This window comes from Cryptomeria japonica, chromosome 2 (assembly GCF_030272615.1).
Source record: "Cryptomeria japonica chromosome 2, Sugi_1.0, whole genome shotgun sequence".
Lineage (NCBI taxonomy): Eukaryota > Viridiplantae > Streptophyta > Pinopsida > Cupressales > Cupressaceae > Cryptomeria > Cryptomeria japonica.
The window spans coordinates 123667708-123693079 of record NC_081406.1 but is presented as its reverse complement, the minus strand read 5'-3'; the positions used below and the strand labels follow the sequence as shown (position 1 = coordinate 123693079).

The following is a 25372-nucleotide window of genomic DNA, read 5'->3' as shown; positions in this document are numbered from 1 at the left end:
CATATATATATATATACATAGATATACATATATGTACATATATACATATGTATATATATGTACATATATCTACATACATATATATACACACGCACACATATATATGCATATATATATGTACATGTATATGTATATATACATATATGTATGTATGTATACATATGTATCTATATATGTATACATATTGTAGACACCTAAAATTGTCATGTCTAATTAAATAAATATCTTTAGCCTAATTTTTCTATTAATTAAATAAATCTTTATTTATTTAATTAATTCATTTATTCTCTTCTAGTCTTATTTCTCATTTAACTAAATATATTTATTTATTTAAATTATCCTTTTCCTAAATTAAATAAATATCTTATTTATTTAATTGATCCCACTTCCTCTATTAATTAAATAAATCTTTATTTATTTAATTAATTCATTAACCTTTTCTACCTATGACACATGTCATTCATCTCTTAATTCATACACTACCTACCCCTTTCATTATTTTATTATTTCTTTTACCTACCCTCTAATCATAGTCGACCTCCTTTTACACCTCTCAATCTTATCCCTCCATTTCTTATAGTGTCTTCTATATAAGAGGATGCTTCCTTCATTATCAAACCATAATCAATCATTCTAACTACTTGATCAATTGACTACTTGGCATATGCGATCCTACTTGCAACCACATTTCCGTTCTTTGTTGAGCTCTTGTGCACACATAAAATCTGTGAGCAAATATATCAAGCAAAATCAATGGAGATAGGAAGAATGAAGATCCAAACCCTATTGGACATGTGATGGTATAATCTTTGTGATTTCATTTGATTTGCATTGTCTTAGGTAATCTTCATATGTTATGGTGGATCTTTGTTGTTGTTAGGCTAGGGTTTTGTGGTTGAATTCATTTAGCCTTTCAATATCGTTATTATTGTTATCCATTTTCACCATAAACATTTTGGCACGCCCCATGGGACATGAATTTTTGTTAGATCTATGTTTTTTGCGGATTTTTTTAACCCTATATTGCTGTTTTGTAAAACAATTTGGAGAATAATCTTGTGCAGCTAGGGTTTTGGACACAAAATCAAGATTTTGGAGAGATTTGATCATATCTCACAAAACGCTAGGAAATTTTGTACCAAATTTTTTTTTAAGGTTGAAGAAAGTATCAGGAGCTCTCAATCCAAAATTCAGAATTTTTGGAGCACATTTTCATTTTCTATGAATTTTTAATGATTTTTCATAAAAAATTAATTTTGAGAACAAATGAGAGAATTTTTTGGATTTTCTTACATTTTTGGAAATCTCTCATAATTATACATAGGATCTGTTCTTTGTAATTTCAATTTTGATGCAAAATATTTCCCTAAAAATTAGATCTTTAAAAATTAAGGTTTTTCCTTATTTTGATCAAATCTCACAAACAACTTTAAATTTTGACATCAAATTTTTTGTGCAAGTCAGGAAAAGTATTAGAAGAATTTAGTAAAAATTTCAGATTTTTTGGATCATTTTGTCAATTTATATGAATTTTTTATTATTTTTCATAAAAAATTAATTTTGAGAGCAAATTAGCGAATTTTTTGGATTTTCTTACATTTTTGGAAATCTCTTACAATTATACATAGAATCTGTTCTTTTTTTGGAAATCTCTTAGAATTATACACAGAATCTGTTCTTTGTGATTTTAAATTTGATGCAAAATTATTCTTCAAAAATCAGATCTTTGAAAATTAGGGTTTTGCATTATTTTACTCATATCTCACAAACTGCTTGGATTTGTTGCAAATTTTTTTTTTTTCAAGTTTGGAAGACCATCAGGATTCTCCAGTAAAAATTTCAAATTTTTTGGATCGATTTTGCATTTTATATGAATTTTTTATGATTTTTCATAAAAAATTAATTTTTGGAGAAAATTAGTAAATTTTTTGGATTTTCTTACATTTCTGGAAATCTCTTGAAATTTTACAGGTGTTCTTTTTTTATGATGAATCAGATCTTTGAATTGGTCAACAAAACGCATTGTTGAAGGGCCCTATTTCACAAAGTTTTTTGGATCTAAAATTTACCTAACTTGTGTGCTTGCAGGAAGGGGTGATCATTTGAAACAATCCAAACTACTAATAAATCTTTGTTGTAGGTCCTTGGCAAGGGTTTTTGGATTTTTATTATGTGCCTTGTTTTCATAGACTAGCAAACACTTCAATTGGTGCACTAAAATTGAATCATTGTCTTTTGTGTCTTGAGCAATAGGCTCTTTTTGTTTAATCTTTAGAAGGTCTGTCTTCTTGTGTGGTCATTAGGACTACTAGTGAGAAAAGAACGACCCAAGTGGTAGCGAAGAAAACCCATCTTTTTCGAACCACTATAAACAACTGTATTCATGGTGAAAACTATGGATAACGTGTGCTGATTAGTTCATACCGACACTATGTCTCCCCATAAACCCGTTTGATCAAATTTATTTGATCAGTTGTAGGGCGTAACCCCTACCGGCTGGGAGCCTTCTGTATTTACAGAGCTGAAAGTGTCACATGTATGGCCACACGAGCGGATGCCCTTACCAGCACCTTTTTGTTTTAGAAGCCAAAATCCTTCTAGTTGTTGAGGCAGGAGGTCGGACCTCTGGTAGCGGCCCACACACATACGGTTCTTAGTAGAGATACAAAGTTCACCACAGGGAGTTTTCGTGGGGACTGATGCTTGGCTGACCCGAGAAGTGAGTGCCAAGGGTGGAGCCAGTGAGGTCAAGCATCTAAGTATCTGCTCTGAATAGCGTATCCTCGAGGGTAAAACCTCATGTGGGATCAACAACTATTGTCTTGGCCAGCCATAAGAATTGTGCTTGACTTATTTTAAACATTTAAAACATTCAAGACCAAACAGCAAAACATTGTGTCTTTTGTGTCTTCAAGTGTATGTAAAACATTTTTACATCAAACAACACACTTTTTTTTGGAGTCATTTTGAGTCTAAACACTTGCAAACATTGAGTCCTCATCAACATTGTGTCCTCTTGTCATGAAAAATAGTCAAACATTCAGATTTGGTCACAACTTCACAAATTGGAAAAATTTTACAGTCCAACAAACAAGAGCAATCAGTTTCAGAATTCTTGAGCTTCCTAGGTTGTTTCTTTAGGTTTTCATCTAGCATTCAACTTGTCTTTGGGTCTCACAAAATCCATCATTGCTTTACACCTTACATTACATTCACATTTGTCTAAACTTGAGTCAAAAGGTCATTTGCTTGTCCTCATCATACTTTGTCAACACACTACATACAACAACATTTTGCTAAGTGGTCCCTCATCAAGGTCTATCACCTTTGGGTCTCATTTGGTCTTACTTAGAGTTAAGGTCAACTTACCTCATCAAGAGAAACTATCCTCTCTTTGGAAGCCACACCTACTCTACTACATACATACTTGGTCTTACACTTTGGACATTGCAAGTACACTTCAGATTCATTTACATTCCATCTAACTCTTAGTCTTCCATACTCTTTCCATTTTCATCTAGTCTCACACATCTTGGTCAATACCTAGTTCATGGTTGAAACCCGCCTTCAAAAATCTAGGAGAGAAACTAAAGAGGCTCAAGAGTCCGCAAACATGAGTTCTTATGAGTATGACAATGATATCTTTTTCAATTTTGATCATACTACATTACCTGACATGGATGCCTATAGTAACATTCCAAATGTTGAGAACATGGACACTACAAACAACAATGATACACACAATGATGATATGGACAACTTTTCAGTACATTCAGCAGATGTGGAAGAATCCATAATGGATCCCCGCTTCAATCGATTGATTGAGGAAATAATGAGGAGGGATAGACAATACTTCTTACAAATGATGGCACAAAGTGGAGCCAAGATACCTCATGATTTCGACATGTCTCAAATAATGGAACATAGACCTTTGCAACAAACTCACTCCAACATGGATCAAAGGAGACCAAATAGTGGAGGCAATAGAGGACCACATATGGTACTTGAATCACCATCATCTTTGTTTCAAAAACCAGAGGTCCCACATACACATGGTCAAGCATATGATACTCACCTTCACAGACCATTATGGAAGTCTTATGCAGAAAGATATGCTCAATCACATACCAATGCTAAGGATCAACCACCAAAGCAATTGGATATTCAAAGGCATGCTCAAAATTTGGACACAAGGAAACCCCGTGTCAAATTTGGGGGTAACACATTAGAACACGACATGCCTGTGGAGTATGGTATACATGGACAAAATAGATATGGCATTCCTCAACATGAATCTATACCAAGTGGTCCATATATGCAGCATCACTATAGACCTCCTCCATATGAACATGTGTATGATCAATATCATCCATATATGCAACATGCTCCTCCTCCAATTGGTGCCTCAAGCATGGGGTATGGTCCAAGAAGTCGATCTCCACCTAAGAGCAATTTGGAGCAACAAATCAAGGACTTACAAAAGAAAATGGAGGACATAAATACACCAAAGCCAACATACACAATGAGAGACATATGTCCTTATCCATTTGACAAGAGCATTCCAATGCCTCCATTTCCTACACACTTTGTGACGCCTAAGTTTGATAGGTATAGAGGAAAAGGGGATCCTAAGGCACACATAATATAGTTTTTCACAGCTTGCATTGAGGTAGCAGCAGAAGAGACATATTTGATGAGATTATTCCCACAAAGCCCAGGTGATCAAGCTATGGAATGGTTCTCCCAACTTCCACCTGGTATTAAGTCATGGGGTGACTTAGCAGAGACATTTATCCAACATTTCTCCTACAACATAGAGACAGACATATCAGTCACTACTTTGTGCAACACCAAGCAAAAAGAGGGAGAATCTTTTGTATCATTCTTACAAAGATGGAGAAATCTAGCCAGCAGATGCTCTTGTGAAATTCCACAAAAACAAATGGTAGAAATGTTCACCCAGAATGTTAACAAAGACATTGGCTATGATCTAAGAAAAACTTGTTTGTCCACCTTCAAGGACGTTATTGAAAAAGGCTTAGCGACATAAAAGGTCCTAATTGAACAAGGAGTCATCAAGATATTCAAGGAAAACAAAGATGACTTTAAAGGAAAAGATAAGCCAAGATTTTGGAATAAAAACAAGAACATAGTCAATGATGGTGTTGTTGATGCCAACACAGTGCGACCCAAATTCATTTTTTCTGGATCAAGTTCTACAAACAATCAAGTGAATACTCAAACAACTTCCAGATCACGAAGGAAGTACACCCCATTGGGAGAACCACTTGAGTCAGTCTTCAAGAAGCTAGTGGCAAACAAGGTAATCACAGTTCCAGATTTTCCTCCATATGAACCAAAGGTTAAACCAAATTGGTGGAACGATGATGAGTATTGTGAATTTCATAAGAGCAAGGGTCATAAGACAGGAAATTGTCATCGACTGAAGAACATCATACAAGATCTCATTGATAGAGGTGACATTGAGATTGAGGGACATACCTCCAATCAAGAACATGAGATGTTTAAGGAACCATTCCCAAAACATGACAAGGGAAAAGCTAAAGCCATAGAGGATCAAACCAACCATACCAGAGCATCTTATAACTATGATTCAACTATCAATCACATCTCGATGGACAATTACGTCTCTACCATTATCATCAAGGACAAAAACCCTGAGAATTCTACCCAGAGACCCAAGAATGTCCTAAAAGGTGTTGGATCTTCTTCTGAACCTACCTTTGAATGTCATATCACAACTCGTCGAGGTAAAATCACTTTGCAAGGTGCTCCAGCTAAAAACACCGCTTCCTCATCAACCAAGCCTGAATACAACCTTGTAGAACAGTTAGGGAAGACACCCGCGCTCATCTCCATACTTGAACTCTTGCGCATATCCCCCGCACATAAAGCCATTCTTGACAAAATTTTGAGAGACACTCCTGTTCCTATTGATCTGAACGTGGACCAGTTTCAAGCCATGGTGGGATACCTTTCCATTCCACACTCCCTTACATTCACAGAAGCCGATGATGCCTCCGTAAGTCAGCCACATAATGCACCATTACACATTGAAGCCTTCATACACAAACATAGAATCAAACGAGTCCTGATAGATGGAGGAGCAGGTCTAAACATTTTTACATTGAACACTATTAAACAATTGGGATATTCCGACAAAGTTGTGAATTCTACAAACAAAATTACCATCAAGGCATATGATGATGAAGAGCGTTCATCCAAGGGCACAGTCACCTTACCTCTCAGAGTCGGGCTAGTTACAAAGGATGTGGTTTGTCAAGTCCTAGATCTAGATCTCACATACAACATACTCTTGGGACGTCCATGGATTCATGAGATAAGCGCAGTCCCATCTACATATCATCGATGTATTAAGTTTCCACATAATGGAGTTGAAGTGACTGTCAAAGCTGACCCAAATCCATTCATATATTGCAACAATCTGTGACCTAGATTAGAAATAACAATACCAAGTAATCGAGAAGCTATTCCATCTTTAGCATATGTGGATCCAGAATCCTTGAAAGCTTCTACATCAAAACAAGCAGAGATCAAAGAAAAGTTCAAAGACATGGGATGTGGTGAGTATATCTTTCATGTTGATCAACATCCACTATCTCCTAAGGTATTCAATCAACATGAACAATCTATGAACAATTTGCAAGGAATTGGGTGTGAACCACCTAGTGTTGTGGCTACTGAGTCTGAATGTAAATCTCCTCTAGTGGTGCAAGCAACTCTGGATATCAATAGTCCTAAGAGTGGTTCCAACAAAGAATCTATTGAGCATATCGCCAGCCCTCTTGAGAACTCACATAGCCTTACCATTTCATCCACTCATTCCATTTCCAGTCCGCTCCTAGACTTGGATCAACAAGAATCAGAAAAGCCCTTACTCATCAGGGATCAAAAATCAAGCTTTGAAAATACAAATCTAAAAGTTGAAAATAAAGAGAAGTCCTTTAGTCCAAATCAAAATCAAAAGCTACTGGACTCTGCAAAAATCAAAGTCAAGGATAAAATTCCTATGAAGCAAAAAGAGAAAGAGTTGATCTCCCCTAATATCAAAATAACTGGGGGCAAAAGTTCTAAAATTTCAAGTAAAAAAGCATACTTGTTGATCCTAAGTCTCCATCATGCTATCCTACTTTCACTTCTTTTCACAATCATAAGCCTTCATCACTCATCCACTTGTTCCTCACATCCTTTCCCTTCTAGTGATACATCATGGACCTTTAATGGAACTTCCTCAAAGGAATTTGTTGTCAGGGAAGCCCAAACTTCTTTAGGTGACACGCATACGGGCCTGTGTAGTCCACATGCTAGTAATTCTATCTTAGTTCCTTCATCAAGGAAGACAATCACTTGAGATACACATCATTCAGTCAAGGAACAATGCAGCTACAATCATAAAGTCAAGCCTCACACATTTGAGGTAGGGGACTTAGTTCTCAGAGAAAATCCAAAAAATCAGCAAGACAGAGAGAAGAAGGGCAAGTTCGACCCAAACTGGCTTGGTCCCTACATTATCACAGCAGCCTATGGATCTAGTGCATATCATCTCTCAACCACAGAGGGTGAACCTTTGGAGGATCCTATCAACAACATGCACCTTTGCAGGTTCTACACATAGCTCTTTGGAATATCCTAATTCAAAAAAAATACAAAAAAAAATCAAAAATTTCAAAAATACAAAAAAATCAAAAAATTTCAAAAATACAAAAAAAAATTATAAAACAAAAAAAATCGTTACTTGGTGAAAACCTGGCAAACAGGCGCCTTGTGACACAAAAAACATTGAAAAATCAAAAAAAGTAAAGAAATAATTTCGTCCAACGGTGAAAACCACTTCAGTGGCGCCCTGAGCAAGTACCATGGTGAAAACTGGGTCACTAGCGCCATGCGTAGAGACATTGCTCCTCCCTCCTTCATGATTCACTTTCATCCTTTCACTTTGCACACACTCACAACCTATTCGTTCATAATAAACTTACCCATTCCCATCATGACTTGTTATTGATCTACCCAAGATTGGTTAGTCATTCATAATAAACCTCCCTTTTCACCCCTTTCCATTCATAATAAATCAGATCCTATCTATGACTAAGGCAAATCCTACGTCTAGTGATGGGTGTGGAACTGAGAACATCACATGTTTCGAGGAGTACAGTTTCTTCCAGCTTCCTTCAGTCTATCCGTGCACAATTCGCAATAAAGCAGCATCTGCATCGCCAATCCGCAATAAAGTATCAGTTTCATGGATTCAATCAGTTTTAGATGAGACAGTAGCAACAATGGGCTTCAACAAATCAAATCTTTCAATAGACTCAGACAACATATGGTTCAGTGCTATCTATCCTTTCTGTGAAAGTAAACATTGTGACCACAATCAAATAAGACTTATACAAGTGACAAGAGACACTAAACTTGAGGACTACATTGGATGTTGGTGTCGAGTCTTGGTTTTCTTTTGATTTTATCTTTTGGTGACATATCTTTTAGCTTTTCCAAGATGTCTCTGACTAGAGATTTTATCTCCAGGATGTCTTTGACTAGAAAGGCGAGGATGGGGTATCGTCACCTATTTTTATTTGCTGTCTGTGGATTGTCTTTTAGTAATGCTATGACTTGTCCAAGGATATGAGGAAACTGTGAGTCTAGTATGAACTGGGGCATTCTTTGTTTGTGACTATCTTATCTCCATGCAAACAGGTACAATGACTTTCTGGGTCGCACATATGCTTTGATTGTCATAACCTACTTGCCATAATAAAAGCTCAATGATGATAACGCACAAGAAGCTCTTTCAATTTAATATCTTCTATCTTTCATCCCCCTTTCTTGATTGATTTCCATCATCCTTCTTGAGTTTGTGTAACCCGCTATCACACGACTGAGTATAATGACACGCCAAAAACATTTGCATCTCATGTAGTTGCACCTGCATTATCACATGTTGACATTTCATACATTTACATTCACATATGCATAACATATTAAAAACATCAAAGAACAAAAATTGGCATTTCATCATGTACATATTTGCATCCATATCATAAAATACTGCATAAAGGCATACATCATGAAACATCTCATCACATAGGTACACATGCATATAGCTGCTGCAAAGAATCATCTCATAAATATATCAAAATCATAAGTGTCATGATACAATGATGTCAAAATCATATGGCCACAACCAATCCTCATGTCGCCTTATCCGGATAGAGGAACCCACTGATAACTCCTGCCAACACTGTTGGTAGTGCTAATCCTGTCCATGTCATGGTATCCCATGCCACATGTCCCACCCTCATCTCTAGTCTCGGATCCTAGAACACTCGTCTAAGGGCATCCCTATCTCCATCTCGATCATATGGAATCAGCTCCCCATCGATCGATATCCACAGAATCCTGTATACATCCTCCAGGGTGACTGTCATCTCCCCCATCGGCAAATGAAAAGTGCAAGTCTCGGAGTGCCACCTCTCTGCCAGTGCAGTCAGCAATCCCATGTTCGCCCGAAACTCAGGCACATACAGTATATGTCTCAATCCCATAGCCTCAATCGCAGCTCGGTCCTCAGCTGTCAACTCAGGTCACAACCTCTGAGTCGATGGGAATCTCTCCTGTGACTCTAGCATATGCAAATACTCCTGCAGTCACACAAAGCAATCATGTCAGTCAAAGTGACACTCACTGTTCATCACAAAGTGTTGCTATCTATCCTAGTGGTACTCCCTGTTCATCACAAAGTACTACATGTTTTGCACTCCCTGTTCATCACAAAGTGCTGCTCATATTTGCACTCCCTGTTCATCACAAAGTGCTGCTCACATTTGCATTCACTGTTCATCACAAAGTGCTGCTCATATTTTAGTACTCCCTGTTCATCACAAAGTACTATATCTTGGTACTCACTGTTCATCACAAAGTGCCTTGATCTATCCTATCTTAGGGCCTCTGCTTGAGTGTATCCTCTTGAGTAGTTTCCTAATTGGCAACGTATGTTCTATCACAAAATTGTCAATCCTAGCCCTATTTTTTATCCTAGTCTTCCCTAGAGGACCTGCTTGAGTGTATCCTCTCAGCAACTTATCCAATCGACAACGTATGTTCATCACAGAACTGTCGATTTGACCTAGAAGACACAAATTCACATTTTTGGACACAAACGCGCCTTCCTGACATAAACACGCATTTATTACATTACCTAGCATGCATTAATGACAACAATAAATGCATCAAAGTACGAGGAGGTTTTTTGGTACTTACCGGCTCTCCTGCCTTTGCTGGCCTCTGAAATCGGCGAACGCGGTCAAATCTATGAACAAAGGCCATCGCTGCTGACTGCTGCTGCTCTCTTTTCGCTTTGCACTCTGCTCTCGTGGATGTGTAGATGACAATGAGGATGTTTTCCCCCCGTGGTCTATCTTATAGACTACCCTAGCCCTAGCCATCGTCTCCCGAGTCAGTCTTCATTATCCTGTGACTCTGTCACTTTATCCGGTCAGTCCATTCTAGCCTTTCTTTCTTATCGAGAGATTGTCTGCTATCTTTTCAGACATTTTCATCCAATCTCTCGAGGGGGCATATCATTCCCATCTTGGGGCAACTCTGTATCAGTTCATATTATCTTTTTTGAAACAATGCGACAAGCCGCATTGTCTCAAAGAGGGGCAAAATGTAGACACCTAAAATTGTCATATCTAATTAAATAAATATCTTTATTTATTTAATTATATTTAGCCTAATTCTTCTATTAATTAAATAAATTTTTATTTATTTAATTAATTCATTTATCCTCTTCTAGCCTTATTTCTCATTTAAATAAATATATATATTTATTTAAATTATCCTTTTCCTAAATTAAATAAATATCTTATTTATTTAATTGATCCCACTTCCTCTATTAATTAAATAAATCTTTATTTATTTAATTAATTCATTAACCTTTTCTACCTATGACACATGTCATTCATCTCTTAATTCATACACTACCTACCCCTTTCATTAATTTATTATTTCTTTTACGTACCCTTTAATCATAGTCGACCTCCTTTTACACCTCTCAATCTTATCCCTCTATTTCTTATAGTGTCTTCTATATAAGAGGATGCTTCCTTCATTATCAAACCATAATCAATCATTCTAACTACTTGATCAATTGACTACTTGGCATATGCGATCCTACTTGCAACCACATTTCCGTTCTTTGTTGAGCTCTTGTGCACACATAAAATCTGAGAGCAAATATATCAAGCAAGATCAATGGAGATAGGAAGAATGAAAATCCAAACCCTATTGGACATGTGATGGTATAATCTTTGTGATTTCATTTGATTTGCATTGTCTTAGGTAATCTTCATATGTTATGGTGGATCTTTGTTGTTGTTAGGCTAGGGTTTTGTGGTTGAATTCATTTAGCCTTTCAATATCGTTATTATTGTTATCCATTTTCACCATAAACACACACACACACACACACACACACACATATCTGTGTGTGTGTGTGAATATAAATTAACATAACTCAATTGCGTTTTAACAAATAAAAAGCTTGATTGGGTTATTTAAAAAATAAAAGTCTAATCAGGTTACAACTTGTAAGTAGCATTGGATGGCAAGGCTGAGGCTTGGGGGTTTGATTTGCCTCCTTTTTACGTGTTTTCTTCTTCAAATCCGATTTCTCAACTTTGTCATCATCAAGTTTACATGTTATCAAGTGGGTATTTGTAAAATGACCACCATAGTTTCACACGTCTAAGCATATATATATTTTTAAAATTTGAATGTAACATTAACACATTGTTTTTTAATTTCTTTTACCAATGTCTCTAGAGTTCTTAGAGACATATGTGTACCATATTTTTAATAAATTTTGAACTACTTGTCCAAATTTGAAACATATTATAAATTATTGTTCTACACTTCATTATTTACACTTTTAAAAGAAAATTTAAATTTTTAATTATTTTGGTGCAAGTTATGTGATGTGCACGAATAGGTACTTGAGTTTTAGGATGTGTCCACTTTGAAAAATCATAAAAAAAACTCTCAACAAAAAAATTCACAACTTCTAGTGCTCACTCTTAACTATCTTTTTACCAAAGGGTTTTTCAAAATACTAAATGCAACTAGTATAAATTTTTTGATGCACACATCAGACACTATATTATGTTGTGTTAAAAAAAATAGGAACACTTTTGTTTGCGCAAAATATTTGACCTCCTTAAACTTATCTAATTTTGAAAAACTTTAGTAGTTTGGAAACTAGATTCAGAGTACTACAATTTTTGTTCTTTGGGTATCTTCAAATTTTGAGTGGACGAGCCTCAAATTGCTCCTCCAATTTTAGGTTTAATTGATTTAAAAAAAAAAGTGGCCACTTATACCCCTCTTTTTGTTCACAATATTGGTGCACTTACCCCGTGGCTGACCTAATTGAGGGTTTTAATGAATGATCTTGTATACATAGATGTGCGGCTGTATGAGTTGGCATATGGAATGTGTGTGAATTGATATGAAGTGGACGTGAATGATATGCAAGTAGATTTGGTGCAAAAGTTAGTTTGTGAAGATCTTTGATGGTATCTTTAGTGTGACAATGTTATGAGATAATAGTTGATGTTTGATGTGTTTGCCATGGTATTAGCTACTTGACATTTAGTGGTTCAAGGACAATTTTATGATCAAGAGATCTTTTGTTCATTTCTATTCATTTATTTCTTATACTTGCTAGAATACAATGTGTTCCTTTTGGCAACTTGTGCAATCCCTTATATCTTGCCCTGAGGTTGTGTGCCTTAGTCTTGTAAGTCCAATTAGGTGCAGTGATATCCTTAGCCTTGAGCCTAGAAATTTATAATTAGTTATTCACATTGTGAGTGTGATTCTCACCATGGTTTTTCCCTGGTTAGGGTTTTCCATGTAAATCTGATGTTCGTGTGTTTATTGTGTTTTGTTATTTCATGTTTCATAATTGCAGTAATAAGATAATGGTGGTTTGAAGTTTAAAAACTCAGAAGTAGAATATTTAGAGGTCTAGATAGATTCAATCGACCTCTCAATCCTGTGATGTGTTTAACTAAAGGGGGAGGGAAAGATAAAATGCTGGTTATATAGATCTTGTTAACAAAGAGTATCAATAATAGGGGGAGCATTTTGGGGTTTTCCATCAATGAAAAAGGGGGAAATTTGTGAACAAAGCATTGTCATTGATGTCAAAGGAGATACTAGTGTTGTCATCATTGGCAAGGTATCCTGGAGTTTGTTAAAGTTTTAATTACTTTTTTCATGACATGCAAAGCATTTGAAGGACAAAGTCAAGTATGTTTGATAGATATCTTGATGTTATCATTATGTCCAAGTATTAGTTTTTCTTGATTGTCCATGTAATAACCCACCATAATTGAGTCAACAAAATTGAGTATTCTTTTTAATTTTATTTAAAGTAATCATTATGTTTTATTCAATTGCATACTCTAGGCATCCATCCATTTAGGATTAGGCATTCATCCATCCGGGATGAGCATCTAACCATACGGGTTAGGCAATTGTCCATACGGGACATCAGATTCCATCTATCCAATACGGGATAGGCATCTACCCATACGGGGTAGGCATCTATCCAAACGGGATAGGCATATACCCATATGGGGTAGGCATCTATCCAAACGGGATAGGAGATGCTCTGGCCAGAGACTTAGACTCATCGGGACCATTCGGGTCCTGAGCCACTCACTAAGTACTACACTCTTCTAACAAAAGTGCACCGAGGTCGCCGTCCTTAGGAGTAATTAAATAATACAAGCTTGAATTCTGCCTCAGAATTTGGCTTAAAGCCTCGGGAAGTCAAGCGAATCCATACGGGATTCCTTCCAAGTATGCATTGAATTTCTTTTTCAATTTAATTATCTTATCTTTCAATTAGGATTCTTACTCAACCAAGCCTAGACCCCACCCATGAACTCCTGAGTGCGAGGGACAACTCCGTCCCAAGACTACCTACATACCCGCTTCGGCACGGGATCAAGGCGTAAAGTATGTAGTTCTATTTTCTATTCTATGGTTTGATGTAAACTGATTTGTGGGTACGCAACCCTTTCTAGGGTCAATGTCCCAGACAGTTTCTCTGCGGTTGCTACCCACGATGGTAGCGCTTAAGTGAAGGCTCAAGATGGCCTATTGCTTGTGGCCTAAAAATAACTAGATCCTAATTCTTATCATGAGCGTCACCCTTGACCAAATTGCAAATCACCAATATCCCTTCAAGATAAAAAAAAAAATCAATTTCATGAGAGCATTTAACTTGACCATCCCTAAAAGGGGTTTACTATGGTTTATCTCAACGGATGTGAAATCATTTAAAAGTTATCTTATTAGATTATCGATCCAAGGGGGATTACCCGCCCCTTGGATTTTAACTTCCAAGTGTCCCTTATTACTCCCCGACAATTTATAGGGACGATGCCACAGATGTCATTGATGCAGCTTTATTAGGCGTTAAGTGCAGTAGTTCAACAGGATGACATTACCCATAAGCGTGACCCAGAGGCACCGTATATACCGAACGTTGCTAGTTTTGGTTTTCCAACTTCCTTTGTTTAGTTTCTAAACTAAGAGCTTATGAAACATCATGCTTGAAATATAATTACGAAATGGATGTACATAATTTAAACTTTAAATACTATTTGAAAAAGAGAAATATCATTATTCTACAATTAAACGAATTAATACATGTATTGGCATGGTAATGATAATTGTAAACTTACGTGCAACTGCTTGAAGATAATGAATACGAAATAATATAAGTGCAATGCAAAGGTAGCGTCATTTACAAAATGAAGAAGTGCTTACTCCTATCGTGAGAATAATTAATTATAAGGTTATTGGCAATTAGTTTATACTTTTGGATCAATCATATTATTAACGCCTCAAGAAATCAATTAAATCCACAATAAATTGAGGAATCCCATTCTTCACAATAATCCGCTATACAATAATGATTATAAATTTTTTTCTAAGTTTACCTTGTCAAATTTAACATTTAATAATAATTATTAACCTAAAGTTTATTAATAATAATTAATTTATTACTAACTATTATCAATTAAACAATTATTAATAATTACAAATTCTAATTATAACTAATCTCCATTAAACAAAATTTAAAATATATAAAAAAAAAATGGAAAAAAAAACTACAACGAACCACGTGTTGTTTGCTTTATAGCAAGGCACGGGGTTTTAAGTGGGAGGAGGACCCCACGGTCCCCTCCACTACCCTGCGGCCACTGCCGTAGTAGTGACCGCAGGCTAGTGGAGGGTACCGTAACAGTACCACTCCCCTGCGGAGCCATTAACTCCCGCGAGCCGCTACCCTATGTAGTCTTTTCATTGGTAACGTCAATGCCACCTTCTTTATATTAAATGCGATGTTTTTATTAACTTGTATATATATATATATATATATATTCTAATATACAGTTTAATTTAAATGGGTACAAAAAGTAGATTTTGGATTAAAAGGATAAAAATACTAAAGTAAACAATAAGGATTCATTCACAGGGTGAATAATCCAGAAAGTTATTCACATAGATAAACAATCTAGGAAGATGAAAGATAGATGATTATGCTAGGGAAATGCAAGCTCATAAAATTTACAGAGATAAACTTATATGTTGCTTCCTCACAGAGGTTTATTCTCAGAGATAAACAATCCAGAGAAAATAATCGTTTCCAGCCATGAAAGATAGATGATTATGCTGGTAAATGCAAGCTCATAAGGTGTGTTTTTAATCTGATTTTCAATCTAAAACTACAGAGATAAACTTATATTTTGCTTCTTCACAGAGAGTTATTCACAGAGATAAAAAGAATAATCATATAGATTTAAATATTACAGGGAGAAATTTAGAATAATCGCAGTGAAATCTATCCTTACTTTCAACTAATTTTTTTTCTAGACAGAGAGTTTATATAACCAGATATAGAGGAAATAATCATAGCGAAATCTCTTTAAAGGATGAGATTCAGATTTCTAATCAATAACCAGAGAGATGATTCTAGAGAAAGGAAATAAAGATGGTTCTAATTTAGTTCTTCAGCAAGAATCGATCTAAATCTTAATAAGAAATTTTAAACAATTTAATCTAATTCCTATCAAGAATTTGAAATATATGGATCTAACTTCTTAAACAAATGTATCTAATTCTTATAAATTTTTTTTTTGAAACTAATGGATCTAAATGAAACAAATGAATCTAATTGTTATCAAATTTTTTTGAAACAAATGATTCTAATTTTTTAACAAATTAATCTACTTCTTATCAAAAATTTGAAACTAATGGATCTAATTTCTTAAACAAATGAATCTAATTCTTATTTGCAGCAAGGATGAGATGCATGAAAAACTAAATTGAAAGAACCTGGATGCTTGAAAATGGTGTAGAATCCCCTATGAATCTCCCTTGATCCTTCAAACTTGAAAGAAGTCCTCCAAAGCAAAATCTTAGTTGAAAAATGAAATATGACTACCAAAGAAAAATTTACTTGAAGAATTTCTTTATGGAATAACCAACCCCCTTTTTTGAAAACTTGCATATCTTTTATAAGAAAAATCCCCAAATTCCACTACTTAAATTTTTAATTAAAAAAAAGAGATTCTATCCGAATTTGGCCTTCATGCAAATTGATTAGACTTAGTGGGAGGAGTTACATGCAAGGTGGTGGAGAAGCCTCTAGAAGCTTCTTATTCTTCCTACAACATGTGCCATAATTTGGGTGAGGAAATTTAAATAAACAATTAAGAAAAAAAAAATATTTTCCATGTGTGTGTGTGTTTTATTATTTTTATTCCTTTATAATATTCATTCAATAGTTTATCCAAAAGAAATATAATAGAGTTTGTATTTAAATCCAAAGGTGATAAAGGAGGGTTGTGACAGTCCAACACATTTTTAGAGGCTCAAAAGTGTCTATGGTAGGATTATGAGGTCTATTTCTCAGAGAGAATATGTGCACCTATTGCATTGTCTTGGTGTTTGGTACCACAATCTACCACAATTGATGTTTATGACTTTTAATTTGGAAGTAAAGTAAAGTTACATATGATGTATCATATTATAGAGTTTTAGAGGTTGAGATTAAATGGTAATAAGGTTGTGACTATTCCTAAATGCACACTATGATAGACAATTATCTATTTTGATGTTTTTAATGGATGCACAAGAGAATGGTAAGCCAATTGAAGGAATAATATGAAGGTAATTTGAGACTAGTTGAGTTCATGTTGGGTGAAACATAGTGTGTCCCTATTGAAGGTAATATGGGACGAATTGAGTTCATGTTGGGTAACACATAGCGTGTCCTTACACCTAGTGTAATTTGTTGGCTTTAGGACTAAGACAACTACATGTTTGACATAAGGAAAATGTTTGTAGCTGACTTAAATATATTGTAAATCTATTCTAGGTTGACATGTAAATGTAATTTACATTAGAATGCATATAAATTATTTATCTAGGTTCATTCCAATGCCATGTGATTGGTGGAAGTGACAAAAAGTTGTGCAAGTTGTTTACTCAGTTAGGAGTAGTACATATGTGTTGATGTGTGTAAAGTAAGATGCAAATATTATACACCATGAGTGTTTTGATGTAGATCATATCAGATAGATGTCGAAGTTTGAGTTGTGAAGGTCCATATAATATATCTGTTGTGTCTCTTGCTTGTAATTGAGCTCGATACCTCAATGTATGAGTTGGTGCTTAGTTCTTAAACTAGGGGATTGGTGTCTCTTGTGGTTTTGTTCCTGTAACTATCTTTGGGGATTGGTGTCTCCATATTGAGTTGTAATTCTTGTGGGTTGGTGCCTACAAAATATTGTAAGTTCTCTACTATCTTTGTGAGGTTGGATTTGGGCATTAGATCTAAGCAATTATTTTCACTATGGTTTTTACCTTCTCGGTTTCCACATATATTTGGTGTTCTCATGTGTTGATGTGTGATTGTGTTTACCAAATTTTACTAGGTTGTCTAACCCTTTTATATAACCATACATGATGCACTAAGGTAACACTAACCAAGAATCGACCATCTTGGCCCAAATATTAAGAAACAAGATACAAACACAAATGTTGAATTATTTCACTATTAATAACTTTAAAAGAATAAATTCAAGCTAGACACATAGCCATGAAATGTATAGATGACCATTGGTGAGAAGATTCAAATGCAAATAAAGAATTAAGATTGAAATATCAATACGCCTAAGCTCAAACCTCCTTGAAATGAATAAGATCATTAATTATTCTACACTGAGTTCATATATAAATAATTTAGTTATGTTGTAGTGTGAATTCAAAACTATTTAATATATATTTTTCTTGTTTACATTACCTGTACTTTATATCCTTTCACCATCCAGCCTAAAATGTATAATTAGACCTCTAATGTAACTATATTATAATTGTTGTACTTATTCAATTACAATGATAATATTGTTTACTATATATCATAACTATAATTATAGGTTTGCTATAATTTTAATATTAGTTGATATTAATTTAAAAAATTATAAACTTTAAAATTAAATTATAGTTACTTCAAGCTATAACATATTAATACTATATCAAATACTTGTAAGCAAATATTTAAATACTAAAACAAACTCAATCAATTTGTTGCATTTTTTATATTGATAAAAACAATGTTAGAAAGTTGAAACTTTATTGTATTAAGTTGATTTATTATGTTAATATTCTTGTATACAGACATTTAAATATTAAATAAACTTAATTGATCTATTATGAATTTAATTTAAAGCTAACAACATTTTAATATTCTAACAGATTATTAAAAATCAATTTAAAATAAGAGATATTCTTAAAGAGTAGTCACTACATTTAAATCTCATGCTACCTAACCTTAGGACACTACTAGTTTTAATTCAACCGATGAAGTATTTCTTATTTTAAAACTAGAAAAAAAGTTAATCATGTTATGACAAAAATTACAAAAAGTAAGAGTTGCAACCTTTGCAACTAAGGACACAACTACTAGCTGTATCCACCAAAAACTTTAAATTACAGGCATGCTTGCTACCCAAAGGAAGCAAGCAAAACGATGGGTAAATATCGACTGATTGAGAAGTTGGGAGAAGGTGGTTATGGGACTATTTGGAAGGCCATTAACAAATGGATTGATGAAGTAGTGGCGATCAAAAGATTGCACAATAAAAAGAATGACGGGTTTTATGAATCCCTCTTCAAGGAAGAAGAGAAGTCACTACGTGCACTTCAACACCCCAATATTGTATCACTACGGGACACCTACGAGGAAGGAGGGCACCTCCATATAGTACTAGAATACATGGATTCTGATCTATGGAGAATCATTAAGAATAGAAAAGAGCCCTCCTTGAGTAGAACAGTTCAGAGACTATGTTTTAAGATTTTGAAAGCTCTGGAATACATGCATGGACTTGGGTATTGCCATCGTGATCTCAAGCCTGAAAATCTCTTGCTGAAGGGAAACAAAATCAAAATCTCAGACTTTGGGTTTGCTATTAACATGAAGGAGAAAATGGAAAAGAACGAGCCCTTGGATCCAAATGTTGGAACCATAGCCTATAAGGCGCCTGAACTTCTGCTCAAATCATCATCCTATGATTTCGCCATTGATATGTGGTCACTTGGAGTCATAATAGCTCAGTTCTATGGTCTTGAACCCATTTTTGGAAGTAGAAGTGACTGGAGAAATCAGATTTATAACATATGCTGTGTGATTGGATGCCCCAATGAAAAGACATGGCCTGAGGGATTGAAGTTAGCAGAGTCATTGGACTACTAGTTTCCAAAAGAGTTTGATGGGGAGAATTGTAGGAAGAATTTACGTAGATTGATGTCGATTGCGAGTGAGGAAGTGATTGATCTTGTAAAGCGTTTGTGCTCATGGGATCCCAAATGCAGACCCACTGTAAAACAAGCACTCAGCCACCCTTTTTTTCCAGTCGTGTAATAATACTATGAATCCAAAGTTTTTCAGGTATCAGACGAATAGTGTGCTATCGCGGAATGTGGTATTTGATCGCTCCGGAGTTTTTAATAGTGAGAAAGAAGAAAGAAGCATTCAGGGATGTGTGGGTAGAATTTCAAGAAATTCTAAAGAAAAGGGTTTGGCTAGGATTTCCAGAGAAAAAGGTTCAGGTATAATTTTAGATCGACGTGCATGGCGTTAACTGTTTTTCAGATTAGATTTGGTATTTTAGTACAGTGCCTGGATTACTTGGAGAACATTCAATAAATGTACATAAATAGCTTTAAAATTATGTTTTGGATTAAGTAAACCGATACTAAATGTTGTATGTGTTCAAGTTTAATATAAAAATGAATAAAAATGTGTGGATTGGATTAAATCCACTGTCTACAAAAATAGGGAAAACAATAGTAAATCAAAATAGTTATTTATGAAGGCTTTGGGTCTCTTTTAGAAGTCCATTTTCGTTCTCATGTCACACCATGACTTTGATATAGTAAACCTCTTAATCCTTTGCTTTTATTGTAAGTTATTTTTGGATGGTTTTTTATATGGTCTCAAATTATATCATTCTAGTAGTTTTATTTTGTGTTGACAGTTTTGTAACTTTGGACAATGGTTCTATCAAACAAGTGTTCTCAAAAGTAAGTGTTGAAGGTTTTTCACAATGCAAACAATTTGATATTTGAGCATATATCATTTTATATATTATTGAGTTTGATAATGCTTGTAAATGACTAGAGCATTTTATTTTAAAGGATAATTTGTTGGGAGAACTCTCCTAGAATTTATGCTTAGGGAATGGGCTAATAAATATTGGGCCTTACATGAGATTTAGGTTGATGTAGTCCAAAATCCTATTAAAGTTTTTTCTCTTCTATTTTGTTAAGGTAGTCATGTAGTGGTTATCTTTAAACATGGCTCATGGTATGTTCGTGTGTCTCTCTTGATTTTTCAACTTTGGACATCCAACTTTCTTCCATCCTAGATGAAAAGATACTTTGTATACTTATATGGTATAAATTTCTAGGGCTGCATTGACTTTTTTGAAATTTTAGCCACTATTGCTACCTCACTTAGCAAGGTCATTTGCCTTGAGCTTAAAATTTTTTATTTGGCTCACCCAAAAATTGTACGTATAGAGAATGATATTTCTAAGGATTTCAAAGAGTTTGTAGCTATGTAGATTGGCCATTTATGTCACACCTAGTGTGTTCTTTACCTTAGCTTACTAAATACTTGCCTTAGGTGTTAGCCATTTGATCATAATATTAAGGATTGTCGTTTAGCCTCTTCTCCTAATAAGCCTTCTTCCTAGCATACTGAGGCTTCTCCTCAAAAAATGATGAAGGGTGGGCTATAATTGAGAATCACAAATATAGAATTGTTGGTTTTGGTAGAACTCAAACAAAGCCTTCAATTAATATTAACTACTCATTTGCTATTTCCTAAACAAGGGTGTCTTCAAACCCTTTAGAGAAGGGGAAAGAGGTACCTTCTTCTATTAGTGAGGCTTCTTGGCCTAATTTTTCTAGATTGTTGTAGTTAGTATTTGTTTTATCCTCACATCCAAAGAATACTATTGGTTCCTTTCCTTCTCCTATGTACCTGGATCATTCTTGGAGTCCATTAAGGTGTTTAAGGGAAGGCAAATTTTTGTGGGAAAAAGAAAGATGTTGATTCCCAACAACCAATTAAGAATTTTCTTGAATGCTAAATTATAAAATCACTATTCTTCTCTTGAAGGGTTTGATAGAGATGACATGCCTCTTGTTTCTTGTTAATAAAATTTTATTTTCTAGAATGTTTGAGGTTGTATTGATGTCTCTATGAAGCATGTTATGAGAGATGCTCATTAAAAAATTAGCATTGGATATCCTCTATTTGTAAGAGTTTAAAATTACTAGTATCTTTTTTTGGTAGCTTGTAATGTTATTTAGCTAGCTAATACATATTTCCTAGTAATCATGATAAGTTAAAGAGGTTTTGTCATCTTTCTCTCTCCCAGGTGGCTCTAGCATGTGGCTGATCATGATTGTGATCCCACTAGTTAAGTGATTTGGACTTTCTTAAATATTGAAAATCATACTTTTGGCATGCTTAATATCTATGCTTCCACTAATATTTTTGATAGATCTCTTTGGTGGTGATATTGATTCAATGCCTACCATAACTTTGGTTATACATAAGCGTTTTAATATGGTTGATATGACATATGATAAAGATGGGACTATGCTCTTGCATTGGATAATTAGTGAATTGGGGGTGGGGTATTACATGCAAAATAAATTGAGCCTTTGTGGTCCCAATATGGATCATCACTATAAGCATTTACATTGGTTTATATAGAATTAAGTTTTAGGCTAGACCAATAAAGTATTTAAATGCCCTGTTATGATCTTTGTTCATATTTTCTTTTCTTTTGCCAACTATTTTTCTCTTCTTGTTAAGCCCTTTATAAATTTTACTTTATTCTTTGTATTGACATATTGATTTGGTGATAATATGAAAAATTGATGACTAGATAAATTAAAAGTTTTAAAATATTATCTTTATTTGATTATTTTTCCAAAAATGAAAATAATTTTATAAATCAACTAATATTATAAATGACTTATCTTAAAAATAACCTTTTATTTATTTCTTATTACTACTTAATACCAAGACTAAACATATAAATGTAAACCTCTTGCAGTAGAATTAACATAGACCTCTTGAAGTTGAATAACAAATAGATAGACCTCTTGAAGTTGAATAACAAATAATCTTCCTCAAGTGATTTGAATAAAAGTCATCTTAAAGTAACTTAAAAAACTCAATAAAAATATATTGTAGCATTATAAATATGATTTGAAACAACTCAACGACATGCTGTAGCACAATTACAAGTCAAATGTTCATTTAAAAATTGTACGGGTCAACTAAATAAAGACGTGCATAAGGTATCACAAAGCGACACACAGAATCCATTGACCACCACTTACGCTTCTAGACAACATTAGAGTATCATCGAACCAGGTCAACTTCTACCATTATCACTAGTTGGTTGTCTAGGTCTTGGTACTAAATACTCTGATTTTTGGCTTAACGTTATTGGACTCATCCCAATGGTATCTGAATTTCTATTCCTTAAAATGCATATTTCAGTATAGCATTGGTTCAATCGCTTCGAATTCTTTGTCCATCTTTCACTAGTCTCTAAATGCTTCCTCTAAGTCTTCTGGTTGGCGTTACTGTCTGCACCCTTTTCTTTCGATGCTCTCTATGCGTTGATCCGCAGTACGAATATTGCAAAAGCAATCAAACATGTGGGAGCAAAAGCTTCACGTTTCCTTTCGGCGTAGGAAATGGCAGTTGTGGCCTCCCAAGCTTTGAGATCGACTGTGTGCAGGAGGTACGTCCAGTAATTGGAATAGGGAACACCAACTACACAATATTACAGGTTTTCTTTGACAATCGGACATTTATGCTAACAAATGACAAGATTTTCCAAGATTGCACATCTTCTTATCTGATCGATTCAACCTGGGACTCGGGCAACAAAATCTTTAATATCATCAACGTGAGCAACGCAAGTGAAGAAGTTTATATGTGTGGTGAGAAATGTGTATCATATCCACCAGAATATCTGAATCTCTCATGTTCCCCCAGAATGGTGCACGTTGCAGCAGCAACAGTGCAATGGATTTATCCCCAAGAACGAGAGCATACTTGTAGAGGTTGTGAAAAAAGTAAGGGCTTTTGTGGGTATAAAACTCCTCAGTTAGGGGACTTCTTATGCTTTTGCCAGGATGGACCTCATTCAAAGCACTGCCCCAAAGGTATTACTCTTCATTCAAACATCTAGTAATATCTTTTTTCCTTTCTAGTCTGATGATTGATGTCTGTAACGGTGCACATATTTTGATAGGCAAAAGAGGAGTTGTAATAGGTGTTGCTAGTGGAGCGGCAGGCTTGTTGATATCTGCAGCAGTGGTCGTACTTTATTATCGGAACTCAAGGCCTTCTTCCGAGGTGGAGCAATTCCTTCATGATTATGTTGATGAAATGCCAAGCAGGTATTCATATTCTCAACTGAAGAAGATCACCAACAATTTTACAGATAAATTGGGTGAAGGCGCTTTTGGTGTGGTTTACAAAGGAAAGCTTTCTAGCGGTACTATGGTGGCTGTAAAAATTCTGGATCACTCGAGACACAGTGAGAGCCAGTTCATGAACGAAGTTGCAACCGTCGGAAGGATCCATCACGTTAATTTGGTTCGACTGATGGGCTATTGCTTCGAAGAAGCTAGAAGAGCACTTGTCTATGAGTACGTGGTGAATGGGTCTCTGGAAAAGTTTATATTTGTAGAAAAAGGAAAAGAACAGATGCTCAATTGGGACCAGTTGTATTCAATTGCTTTGGGCGCAGCTCGTGGGATTGCGTATCTACACCAAGACTGCAACAGATGCATCATCCATTTCGATATTAAGCCTCACAATATACTCTTGGATGCGGATTTCATACCCAAAGTAGCTGATTTCGGTCTGGCTAAACTTTGTGGGAAGGGGGACAATCACATATCACTCACCAAAACCAGAGGAACCCCAGGGTACGTTGCCCCAGAGCTTTGGTACAGAAATTTGGGTCCTGTAACGGACAAATCAGATGTTTACAGTTTTGGAATAGTGTTATTGGAGATGGTTGGAGGAAGGAAGAATATTAATTTGCAGGCAAGCCGGTCCAGTCAAATTTATTTTCCAGAGTGGACATTCAAGTTGATAGAAAATGGGGAGTTAGAGAAGAGGGTAAGAGAAGTTTCAAGAGAGAGAGGATGCATAGACGATGAGAAAGCAATACGGCTAACAAAAGTGGGATTGTGGTGCATCCAACACAATTCTGCAAACCGGCCAGCGATGAGAAGCGTGGTTCAAATGTTGGAAGGCAATGGTGATGATGTGAGTAATCCTCCCTTTCCTTTCGACTCTTCTCCTTCCCCGCTACCTCCATTCCTGTCGCCTGAATCTTTGGTCATAGACTAGAACCGGTGAGGTGTAAACACAAGGTTTGAAACATCAGCTGTATTATAATTGCTCTTCTTATTATATCACTGAAAATTATCTAAGTCAAATGTTTCGAGAAAGATTTACAATAAAAAAGTTGCACCCGTCGCTAGCACTGTTGAAGTTTCTATTCTTATATTTCGCGTTATAATTTTGTGAAGAAATTTGCAGGCCCTATACAAATGCATCGACTCTTGCTATAAATAATTATTGCGTATCATTCAAGTCTTTGTCGTCCATATTTTCCGCTACAGTTTACTGCGT

The 25372-nt window shown here is 35.1% G+C and overlaps 2 protein-coding genes across 2 annotated transcripts; both read left to right on the top strand.

The window, feature by feature from the left end:
* Positions 1 to 19153: 19153 nt before the first annotated feature.
* LOC131039185 (cyclin-dependent kinase F-4-like) lies at positions 19154 to 19879 on the top strand. Its single transcript, XM_057971864.2, has one exon. It carries the CDS (start codon positions 19154 to 19156, stop codon positions 19877 to 19879), a length of 726 nt encoding a protein of 241 aa, XP_057827847.2.
* A 3388-nt stretch (positions 19880 to 23267) lies between these two features.
* On the top strand, positions 23268 to 25087 carry LOC131039186 (rust resistance kinase Lr10-like). Its single transcript, XM_057971865.2, has 2 exons — positions 23268 to 23886; positions 23976 to 25087. The coding sequence occupies exons 1-2, from the start codon at positions 23268 to 23270 to the stop codon at positions 25085 to 25087; spliced, it is 1731 nt and encodes a 576-aa protein (XP_057827848.2).
* Positions 25088 to 25372: the final 285 nt, after the last annotated feature.

What these genes read in the sequence shown, in the direction of transcription:
- LOC131039185 (XM_057971864.2), top strand. Translation starts at nt 19,154, where the DNA reads ATGGGTAAATATCGACTGATTGAGAAGTTGGGAGAAGGTGGTTATGGG.
- LOC131039186 (XM_057971865.2), top strand. Translation starts at nt 23,268, where the DNA reads ATGCTTCCTCTAAGTCTTCTGGTTGGCGTTACTGTCTGCACCCTTTTC. An exon ending in TTCAAAGCACTGCCCCAAAG is followed by an intron (nt 23,887 to 23,975) that starts GTATTACTCTTC and finishes ATATTTTGATAG; the next exon opens with GCAAAAGAGGAGTTGTAATA.